The 12,099-nt window shown below is 36.4% G+C and overlaps 1 protein-coding gene across 5 annotated transcripts in view; it reads right to left on the bottom strand.

The window, feature by feature from the left end:
• The window catches only part of LOC149782801 (pyruvate dehydrogenase phosphatase regulatory subunit, mitochondrial-like), a 107,625-nt gene extending 95,544 nt beyond the window's left edge, over window positions 1–12,081 (bottom strand). Inside the window, exons 1-3 of one of the 5 annotated variants that reach the window (XM_089934314.1) lie at window positions 11,958–12,081; window positions 6,314–6,978; window positions 5,689–5,834 (exon numbers count right to left, since the gene is read on the bottom strand). In XM_089934314.1, the coding sequence (XP_089790440.1) occupies window positions 5,689–5,834; window positions 6,314–6,618 (451 nt within the window). In that variant the 5' untranslated portion in view covers window positions 6,619–6,978; window positions 11,958–12,081. The remainder of the gene's footprint in view (window positions 1–5,688; window positions 5,835–6,313; window positions 6,979–11,957) is intronic. The other 4 variants (XM_089934317.1, XM_089934318.1, XM_089934316.1 and 1 more) reach the window with 4 other exon arrangements.
• Between the last annotated feature and the right edge of the window lie 18 nt (window positions 12,082–12,099).

The following is a 12,099-nucleotide window of genomic DNA, read 5'->3' as shown; positions in this document are numbered from 1 at the left end:
TTCAATTGTTGGATCTGAAGGAGTTCCATTGCACACACTGTGTGTCAAGGTCCAAATGGGTCTACTTATAGATCTAGTGAAGATATACCAGGTGGTATGAAGAATCAATTCCATCCCTATGAAAATGACACTAGCTCTCCCTTGCAGACAAGCAGTGAACATACAGAAGTACGGCACTGCCAGCTGGTTTGCCCGGCGAATGGTCAGCCTGGCAGCTGGTGGTATAGAAGAAGGCCAGGCTATCACCAATACATGCCGCTCCGAAGGCCTGGCTGAACAGACAGATTTCTCACTGAAATTTACAAAATAGAAAGAGCATGTCGCCGACAGTATGGCAGAAAGGATGGATCTATCACTAAGATCCCTTTAACTCATAGTTGGCTGGACTGATTCAATGAAAAGGTTTCCATGTTGGAATGGCTGAACAGCCAGCAACAGTATAGTTTTAATATGCATTAGATCCAACAATCCAGTGTGAATGGCGTGTGGTTGGCCCGAATGCTGATGGTGCATAAGTTGGTCAGGCAATAACCAGTACCAGCTGCACCAAAGGCCTGGATGAATGGACAGATTTCTCATTGAAATATCTAGTGTAGTAATGATAAGAATCCAATTGCATGGCTTGAAGGACAAATCAATCACTAAGATCTCTGTATGAGCTATCTGGCTGAACCATTTCAATGAAAAGGTCTCCATGCTGGGACAGCTGGACTGCCGGTGTCAGCTGAACAGTTGACTATTTTGGGACAGCTGGTGATGGCTGGACAGCTGGTAATGATACAGCAGTATTAAGAGTTGGTTTCAATGGATCCAGCATGAACCCCATGCACCTGGACTTACAGGCCCAAAGGCCATGCTCGGACTAGCAAGGGTACTTATGTTTCATGGGCTGCCTAAAATTGGGGAATACTCCCCAATGAATCAGTATCATCAACAAAGAACCATAGGTTGTCTTCCTTGATTTGTTCCATTTTCTTCCCTTCAATGCCGAAAGTAAGATTGTTCTGAACGTGCATTTCATGCATACAGTAAACTTTTCTCCTGAAACAACACAAGAAAACAAATCATAGAATAGCAAATTAGTGACTAGTTAGCTAAAACGGAAGATCAGACCTTCACTGACTACATATTATAGACGCTGCATACAACAAACAGTGTATACATAGTCTTCCATGCTCTGAAGTTGTTTATAAATCTTTAAATTGACATTCTGCTGAAATGACACAAAGCAGAAATTAGTAATGTATTGAAATTACTAAGCTTCTAAAGCAATCGTAACTAATAGAGCAGTGAAAGTGTTGTATCAGAAACCTATGGCGCTGTTATGAACTTATGCACAATGCTGAATCATTAATCCATAATTCTATCAAAACAGTGTGAAATATGAACAAATCAAGCATAAATATATAGCAGCACTTCAGAATTTTGCTAATGGACTGAGTCAGTGAACAAAGTCAAAAGTAGGGTAACTCATAATGACTTTGTGTAAAGTCAACAATAGTGTGGTAGGATGGTGGTCTTAAAAGACAAAATTGACAGAAATGGTAAAATAACGAATACAACCTGCTGTAGATCAATAAATCCACACAATAAATCCAAAATGAATGTTGGATAGGTCCACAGGTACACAAAAATGACTGGATTGTCAGAGGATGAATTGTACAACATGTGGTCTGTACAAAAGGGAAGCTAAAAACTAGTGACACCTTGTGGTACCACAGGGATGGAATAGGCAAGAGCTATTGCCTTCTGTCTATAGATATAGACAGGGAAAGATGATTTTTCATCTTTTAGTAGTGCTGGATTTGCAAGATAGCAGGATAATATTCCTAACGTAATGTGATTGGGGAACACATTTGAAGGAGAAATCTGATCAGACACTATTTGTATCTATCTGAAGTTATCTCCCCTTACTTCCTTGACTACAACAATAAACCTGCTGCAGTGCATTGTTGAATTGGACTCGCTTTTGCTTTCAAATAGGGTCAAAAAGTTTACAGCATGACAAAAATGTAATTTATTTTAACAGATTTGGTCACCCAAATCCTACCACTTTCTTGGGTTATGAATATTCATATCTTCTGCCAAAGAAAGTGATGTGAATTTACAGAAAAATGGTGGAGGTGAAGTGTTGTGGTGAAGAATGAGTTTAATCTTCTAAACTTTGATTCAGGATCAAGTTTGGTATATAATAAAAAAACAATTTTCTTTTTCTATGTTAATACTGGATATATCTCATCTTGTGGCGCTAAAAACAACATATTTTAAATTGTGGCTAGTTAAAATAGTGCATTTTTGGTACCACAAGATGAAATATATCCAGTATTAATGTAGGAAGAGAAAATATTCTATATATTTAAATGTCACATGTACATTCACCTGGTTGTATGCAATGCATACTAAGTACACTTTTGTGTATAATAGGTAAAAAAATGTAACCAGGATGTGTTCAGCAGTGAATTCCACTTCCTCGTTGTAGAGACAATCCCTGAATGTTCATGCTCGGCTGTACTGTCAGTGATTGGGAATTGTCGCATGCTGATTCAATGATTTCAAGCAAGCTGGCTTCGAGTTGGTACTGGCACATCATGGTGGTCCCAATGGTTTATTTCTATTTGGCCATTAACAAGATTATATTTCACTGCAACACCATTTTAATCAGATATCTGTTGATAAGTTGCATGAAATTGTTATCAATGTTAGCATTACTGGTCAGCTGATCCAACAGCTTGTCTGCAAATTCTGCAACTTCATTACCACGTTCAGAATCACATGTAATAATAAAAAAACAAATACCACTGTCACAAATAGGGTAACATATCACAATATTGTCATTTTACCCTTTATCTATCTGTTTGTTTATAACTAACAAATAAGACAAATATGATCCAGACCCACCTATAAGATGTGAAGTTTAAGTGTATCAAAGTCATCCCTAACAGCAGTGAAAGTCAACCATGTACTATACCAATCTGTTTTGCCTCTCCTTCCCTGGTTAATATGTTCTTGAATATGCCCATGAAGTGTGTGGCAAAATTCGTCCAGATTGTTTTGTTGTAGCATCTGCATTATCAACATAGTCTCTGATAAATGCAGTCAATGTACCAGAGTCTCTGATTTCCCGCTTTCATTGATCATGGCTGGGTTTTGTGCAACTGTGCCTCACAACAATATATTTAATGTCCACATCAGACATTTTAACTTTGCCAGTTCAATCTTCAAAAATCACAAGGATACCTAGGTCAATGCCAGCAACAATCTGAAAATGTTGGACTTTACCATGGCAAGAAAATTAAAATTGGTTAGTGGCAAGCTCTTTTGCAAGTTGCATCGGGTAGTTGAAAACCTCTGCCTGAGATAAATTTGTTCCTTGTAATCGAAAATGTTTTACTTGTCAAAAAAATTTAATTTTTTTCCAACTACAGCCTTTGTCAAAACCATTCCAGATGCTGTTTCAACTGCCACTAGACCAGCCGCTTTCGCAACCACTGGAGCCACAGCTGTTAAAAGTGCTGGAATCACCGCAAGGAATGAAATTATTCCACTGGACTTTTGCAGTTGAATCACTTCTGACTATGATCATTTTAATGCCACAAAAATGGGTCACAATACGCTGATTAATTTAGTTTTTGGTCAACTACATGGGGACATTTTCAGTTAACTTTTCTGGTAAAAGCCTCAGTAGAACCCTGCAATCATTTCATATGGTGCTTTTGATTTGTGCAAGCTGCTAAGTGCTAAGTCCAACCATAACTTTGTGATGAAAGATTATTATTTGAAAATATAACAGATTAAGTTACTAGTTATAAATCTTTACTAGTTTTCCACAGATGCATCAATGGCCACCTATGTGCTCCAAAACAGCACCTTATCAGAAAAAAAATCACAGCAATGCATTTATAATTTTCAGGGGCAACAGGTGAATGAGTAAAACATGCATGAAAATGCACGTCAACCATAGACTGCTTAACCATACCCAGGTGTTTCAATGAAAAGTAATAAATTAGATCAGTCAGTGAAGTCTGTTTGAGAAATCTGCAGACCAGATTTGCATGTGCAGCATAATTGTTGTCGAACTATAATTTCTTTGGTCGGTTACTGATGACCATTCATCTGCAACGAAACTTAAGACACTATTAACTGATCAAATGTATGAACATATTCCTGACACATCCAAATTAAGTACTGAAATATATGAATACATGTACTGTCGCACTGATGCCTTATTTGGCAGTTATTTGACATGAAAACTTCTGAACAGTGCTTTCCATTTGAGTCTGTTGTGAGCATGTGAAAAACTCATAAATGAGACCAAATGGGATTCTGCAGCCATTGAAGGGATTATCACAATGTCAGTTTTGAAGACACATTTTTACCATCATCAACACTATCAGCATACCAAATTGTATCAATCATCAACACTATCAGCATACCAAATTGTATCATTACTGTCAGGCTTTGTATATAATCTGACCTTGTGTTTGGCTCCTTGTGAACATCTCATCAAAACCAAAAATATGACTGTTTGGGAAAGCGAATAAAAATGATAATGAATGACCTTTAAGCTGTCCTCAACATGCTTCACATCCAAGATTATAAATCAGGTTTCTGCTTTGAATAGTGGCACTGCAAATACCATGTCTGTCAGGCATAGAAGCATGTGTAAGTTGATGCTGAAAATACTTGATAAAATCAGCATTATCATTTGCATCCTTGTGAAACATCAGATAGGCAAGTGGATCTCACTGTATCTGGCAAGTCCAATAAGAAAGGACTGTATCATTGCCCGTCAATAAAGATTGTTGGAGCCATGTAACTTTTCGGAACAGCAGGGCCATACCTGTCCAAAGTTGTGCTGACTTCACATCATATCAACGATGTGTACCAGCCAAGTTGCAGTGGTGATTTGTAGGACTTTTATTGCCCCATCAAGGAGCATTATCACAGAGTGAAAGTGGAGGGAATTAAGTCACCCACCACGATGCATGGGGTTCTGAAAATACATGTGAGCTGTACTGTATTTCAAGTCACTGAAATCAAGTATTTCACTTCAAACATGAAGTATGAGGAGGTTATTAATTTTCTGTTTTTTATGTGTACTGTATATAATAAATTAAAAGTTCAGTCCAACTGGAAACAACATAGACCCTGCTCTGCTACTGCACAGTGCACTGGCAGATCATTGTCCATGTTGTTGATTCTACTTATGACTCCTAACAAACTGCACAGACCTAAATATGCTGACACATACTGCAGTGGCAGATCTAGGTCTGTGCAGTTAGAATTGAACTGTAGAATAAATGGTACAAATTTTACTGGATTTTAAGGTTGCCACAAACCAAAGATTTAAAGAATCTACACAAATGATGAACCTTTAAAAAAACTGGGACTGCCTGCAAAGTCCATAAATTTAAGAACTGACAAATCTGTTTTTTTTAAACAACAAACAATTATATCCATGAAAATAAATAAATGTGGCATACCAGTGCCCTCATTACAAGCTAGCAGCTGATGCAACATCATCTTCTGACAGCTATTTTAAAAAATAGTAAATCTCATATTTCAAATGTGAAAATTGTTCTTCTCTGAATCCCATCAGAATAAAAAACTGGACATCTACTAGAAACAAATTAAAAAGCACTGTGCCAAAGGAATTTACAATAAAAGTGGCTCATTTTTTCTACATACCAACCCCACTGCCCTCGCTCTTGCCATCTGCTTCAAACTGCTGGTACAGACTTCGGCTGTATTTTACAAGTTTGGATGTCATTAAATCTGCTTTCAAAATTGAAACAAGACCTGCCGCATGCCATGTTGTTCCGCATGCCAGTCGCCTAAAATAGGAATATTGTATTCATTCACTGCACAGACAGAAGAAAACTATGAAAAAAGGGAAATACATGTAAGATAAACACAATAAGTTCTTTTCTTTTCTAAACTGTGACAATATCTGATTTATGATGAAGAAGTGCCTCTATACAATTAAGGAAATAATGAACTTCATAATAAAATGCACATATATAAATCTCTGACTTTAGTTCAGTGACAGGATAACAGTGTTTCCTTTACCCTCATTTGCACTTCACTGACCCCCAAATTTTTTATTTCACCCCCAGGTCCGATACCAAAGTTTGTTTTTTACTCAGTCTGACCCCCAGTTTTGACACCAAGGAGATTTCTGACTCTCAGTCTTGCACCCCTAGGGGATACACTGGGATAATATAGAATATTTGGTCCAGTTCAAGTGAAGTGCAATACAACAAGTTTTCTTTCAAAAGAATGGGCACAATAACATACAAAATCAGATACTCACAAGCCTTGTTCCAAAAGAACCACATCATTCCATCCCCTGTCTGCTAAATGGTATGCCACAGAGGTACCTGTGACTCCACCTCCACAAATAACCACCCTGGCTTGAAATGGGAGGTCCACTGAAACTTGTGCTGAATCAACACCTGATGTCTCTCCTGCTACATCTGACGTCTTTCTTGTACAATACAACCTCTGAAGACAACTCCATGCTGATCCAAGACGACAGTTTGAATTCAGTATTAATAAGCCAGCTCGTAGCTGAGCATTATGATGTATAAGTTTTCTCAGATGCATCGCAACTGTCATCAAAGTAATCAAAAGTCTGTTAGGATTAATAATATAAAGTTTCAGAAAACTTGTATGGTGGTTTATAAATCATGAAAAACATAATGAAGCAGCTCAGTCTTGGACAATAAGCATCATACTAAACGCAATATTCTCACGAACTTGATGAATAACTTTGCAGATAAAGGTTACTTCATATATCTGAAGCACATGCACATGGCTTTATTATCGATTTTCAAAGGATGTCACCTTGACATGGCATAGCTGTAAATAATCCTGGAATATCTTAGCCATGATAATTGTCAACTCTTATCTACTGTTAACGCGAATTCAGTACAGGTAACCAAACAACCTTCGGTGGTAAGCTTTCTTCAAGCTGGTCTATAAAAAAAGGGCAAATGCAGATTTGGAAATGAAAATGAAAACAATAAAAGGTTATTGCATTAAAAGGTTATTGGCATTAAAAGGTTATAAGCACTAACAGGATTCTGTAAAACATATTTATCCACCCTACATCGACACTCCATCCCAAAAACATTAGCTACCAGCATAATTATAACTGAGATCTACTTAGAATATATATATATATATATATATATATACTAATGGTGTCAGAATAATGTGACTGGGTGGGACATCATGCTACATGTCTGCAGCATGATGCCCCAGTGCTAGACATCACTATAAACTGTCACACTGCAGACATTGTAGTGATATGACTGAAAAATTGTTAAAGCTATGTTAAAAATCTAGATCACACACATATTATGGCTGTGTTGCTTGCTGTCAATAAAGTAATAACTATCCCATTTTTTTTCAATTTTCATTGCCTATCACATTAATAGTCTTGGAAAAATATTCACTACTTATTCTGGCAATTTTTTTGCGACAACTTTTTAAAAGCCAGGACCATCCCTGTAATGTGTATGCTGGAAGTTCAACAGCCACACAAAGCCAAATTGGCTGGTTGGCTGCTGTGATTCGGATGAGTGCATGCATGGTATTGATAATTTTTTGTGAGGAGTAGCATTAACAAGATGGAATTCCCGAGTGGCCAAGTGGTCTAAAGCGCTCTCCGTTACGGATCACTGCCATCTCACCTCTGTCTGCGTGGGTTCGAGTCTAGGATTCAGCCTATGTGGGTATGTGAGAAAGCTTGCCAGTAGCTTCTCGTGGGTCGGTGGTTCTTTCAGGGGTTTTCCCGGGTTCTTCCTCCACCATTAATACTGGCCGCCATGTATAGCCTATCGTGTGCTGAAAAATGGTGTTAAACCCTAAAACAACAACAACAACATTAACAAGATTTTGATGTTTTGGTGGTCATACTGGATGTCAGATTGGCACCATTTTCTCATAGGACCAACTAGAAAAATCTGAAATAAACAGGTCTTTTCATCCCTTTCTCAATGCCAACTTAACCTGCAAAATCAGACTAACTGGTTGTTCTCTATTAATTTTATTCATTTTTCTGACAAGACTAACCAAATTTCCATAAGCTGACACAAACAGCTGATAGAACTAGTATCTCGTTTCTTTGAAGCAAAATTAATGAATGTAGCAATTTAGTTAAGGGTGAACTAGGACTAAAAATGGGGCCTGTCCCAATGAGAAAGATTTCAAAATGATGCAGAATTCCCAATTTTAGCCAATGTCTTCACACCTGATTTAATATTTTACCAGGTACCTTAGCCACGTATCTAAGAAACATCTCTGCTATCATGAAACTGATAAGGTTTGTCTGAGGTCATGTGAATGGAACACACTTATCATAAGCTTATCAGTGACATAATGGCTAAATAAATATATGCCCAATTCATTTAGTAAGCTCAACTAAAATGCAGTCCAAGGACTCAAAAGTGCTTTCAATAGCTTCACTCAACAATTTTACGGAAATATAATCTGCAACAAAATTATATTATAACCCATGTTGCTCTGAATGTTCAATTGTATTTTCACTGCTGTAGCTATGAACTTGTTACCACAGAATATGACAGATTAATTACCTGAACTTACTTTTTCAGTGTTTTGCATTTTAAAAAAACAGGTTTCCACTTCAGAGAACATTAAAGGTCAAATTTTTAAGATACCAACACAATTTAAGTGGTAAAAGACAGTTGTTTCGTGGGGCCCCGAGTGGCTGAGTGGTCTAAGGCGCTCACCGTTCCAGATCACTGCCATCTCACCTCTGTCTGCGTGGGTTCAAGTCCAAGGCTTGGCTAGCGTGGGTACGTGGGAAAGCCTGCCAGTAGCACCTCGTGGGTCGGTTGTTTTTCCCTGGGTTTTCCAGGGTTCTTCCTTCACCAGTTATACTGGCCGCCATGTATAGCCTATCTAGTGCTGAAAAATGGCATTAAACCCTACAACAACAACAACAACAGTTGTTTCACTGGTGATACTGATGATTTTTAATGGGACAAAGGTTACTCATCTTATTTCCATCATTAAATTTTGAACAATTTAAAGTTATTTTAAAATCATTTCACATTATTTCATGCTGATACAGTCAATGAAGCAAATTCAGTGAATTTCTGTGCACTGTCAAGTGTGGTGCAACCAGTATAAGTACACAGAGATGAATTTTGGCTGTGACCCTTATGACAGACGTTTTTGAAGTGTTACTAGGCAAACAAATGAAGTAAAGTATCCAACTTTTCATATATCTAATTTAAAAGGCATGACAGGAATAGTTTAAAATATGGAGAAGAAATTGATTAGTAATCTTGGCATTCATGACAAAACCGTGACTGTGGTAAGATGTCATCAGAGAAGTTTATATGCACTATGATTTATCCCTAAACCTCAAGACATAAAGCAGCAACATTAACAACCATGACCTATGACATACATCACATCTTGTTACAATAGATAAAAAATTTCATTACTGTTAAACAGCTTATAAGTTATTGAATTGACGTGGAAAATGCAACTGAAGCACAAAAATTGCATGTGACCTTGACCTTAAAGATAAAACAACCAATGTGGTACAAGAGAAATATAGCCAATTTCATTCTGTAATTTCAAATGGCTCGATTGTTACAGAATGGAAAAGAAAGTATGAAGGAAAACTTAGAATACAAAATATATTACTGTGACCTTTAATACCAATATGGTATGCAATACAATGTGTTAAGAATACTCAGTTTCATCTCTTAATCTCATGTTTCTTCAATTATTGGGAGGAAAAGAAAGTGTGTTGGAAAACATGAGACACGTTTTACTTATAATGTGTAAATAAAGCAAATTTTATTCCTTGCTCTGAAATCAGCCAGCAAATTACTTTAATGAACATAATGCTGTCAGTATTGTAAAATTCATACATGTCATGTGGCATTCAGAACCATCTATTTCAGTAATGAGTGTCATTTTTCAAAATTTGATTACAAATGCCTTTAAAAGGCATTTATTCACTTTATCTAGATTGTCATGCATCCATATTCCTTTAAAAGGTTTTTAATTACATGCCCTGCGAAGTACATATGGCAAAATCAATGTTAAATAACAGACATTTTTGGATGAGGTGAACCTAAGGGTGTGTTTCTGCATGAACTGGATTGAATGTCACACACAGTGAATTCAGAATGAAAGCAGTATGTTGAAAACAATTTGTGTACTACCCTGTTATCAGTTATGATAGCTCCAACACCCTGCATTCCAAACTGATTAAAATCAGATCTCCGCTGTCCTATGTGAAGATCTGATGATGAACGCTTAGGGGTCATGTTCTAGTGACCTTTGAACTAGCAACAGAAATAAAGCTTTCAAAAACCTTAAAGTGAATCAAATCATTTGGAACACATTCATGCTCTTCATCCACATTGCTCCATCTCCAAATGTGAAGATAATAGACTTCATCTGAATGGCTGATAAAATTAGCAATTATGGTAATTACAGGTTGCCTGAACATGACACCTAAAAGGTCTCTGTCAGATCTTCATGTATAACAGTAGAGATCTGATTTTAATCAGACTGTCCTGTTTTCTTGATCCAGTTTACTAGCTGGTGAAAATTGTAAAAGTCTTTGTGATCAATAAGTTTCATCTGGAATTTTATTTATCATATGTAATGTACAGAACATTCGACAATCAGGATTGAATAAACACTTATTTAAATTATGTGAGCATTAAACTATAAAATAACAATTAATACTTAAATAAATGTGCATACATGACTGCACTGACATACACAACAATGCTCTGCTTCATTATTATTTTCTTATGTTTGATTAATAATAAGTCATATTTACTTCACATGCAAAACAAGAACATTACATTTTACATATGAACAGAACTTTGCTACCATATTAGATAATGAATGCAATTTGTTTTCTTTTAACTTCCCCTAGAAACTACATTAAATGTGGAAGCAGGCTGTTCATTTGTCCAGGCAAGATCTTTTTAAAATTTTCCCAGCACTGTAATGAACATATTGTTTGTACTATTTTTTTTTATCAATGTGTGCTATTTGTTTTAGTTACTGTGCATAATGTTACGTTTTTCTTTAATGTCCAACCATCATTTAAGATGTAAAGCTAGTCCTACATGTAAGACCTTGACGCTGATGTTATGGGCGTCATTGAAACAAAATCAACATGTGCCATGTCTTACATAGTAGGACAAGATGTAAATCATGATCACATAGGATAATATGGTACATGTATGATTTGCAGGTAAAAAATTTAAGTAACGATTTCTTTACAAGTCGTCGTGGATAAATATGGGCCGATTCAAGAACAGGGGATCGGTGCAAAATTACAAGAATCTGGTCATTTAAATAAAATAGGACGAAATTTGTGACAAAAATTAATAAAAAATATCTGTACTATAAATATGCACGCCAGACTCCTGTGCCTGACACAATATTTAAAAAAAAAAAATTCTTTATCAATAAAAAGAACAATAAAATTAAAAGTATAGTACTGATGATCACAGGCACTTGATTCTGGGGAAACTAATATGTGGTTCGTGTACACATCACTGGTGCTCGACGCGAGCTTGATGTTAAAAAAAAACAAAAAAAACAATAATCCAAAGAGGAAAAAAATCATATTATATTATTATGATATTGAGGGTCCTATGTCAGAACGGGTCATGGGGGTAATCTACGGTATTTTTGTCACTATGATTTTTTTTCCTTTGGATTATTTTTTTTTTTTTTTTTTTTCTTAACATCAAGCTCGCGTCGAGCACCTGTGGTACACATTAGTTTCCCCAGAATCAAGTGCCTGTGTTGATGATGTACTGAGATAAACACTGGAGCTTGGCGTAAAAAAAAAAAAAAGTGTTAACATTTGTTATGATATATTCTGCTAATTTAGATATACAAATAACAGCGATTTAAATAGCCTATATAAAAGTACTAACTTGAAGCACCTGCGAACGAAAGCTGACTACCACAAGCATCCGCCAAAATCGTATCCACTGAAGCACTATCTCTCTCCTTAATAACATGCCCGTAATGAGAACATAGGGCAGTGAGGAAATGCTCTAATTACAAGACATCAAT

Source organism: Sinohyriopsis cumingii, chromosome 15 (assembly GCF_028554795.1).
Source record: "Sinohyriopsis cumingii isolate HCF-2022 chromosome 15, ASM2855479v2, whole genome shotgun sequence".
In the NCBI taxonomy this organism is placed as follows: Eukaryota; Metazoa; Mollusca; class Bivalvia; order Unionida; family Unionidae; genus Sinohyriopsis; species Sinohyriopsis cumingii.
This window is presented reverse-complemented; position numbering and strand designations above follow the sequence as displayed.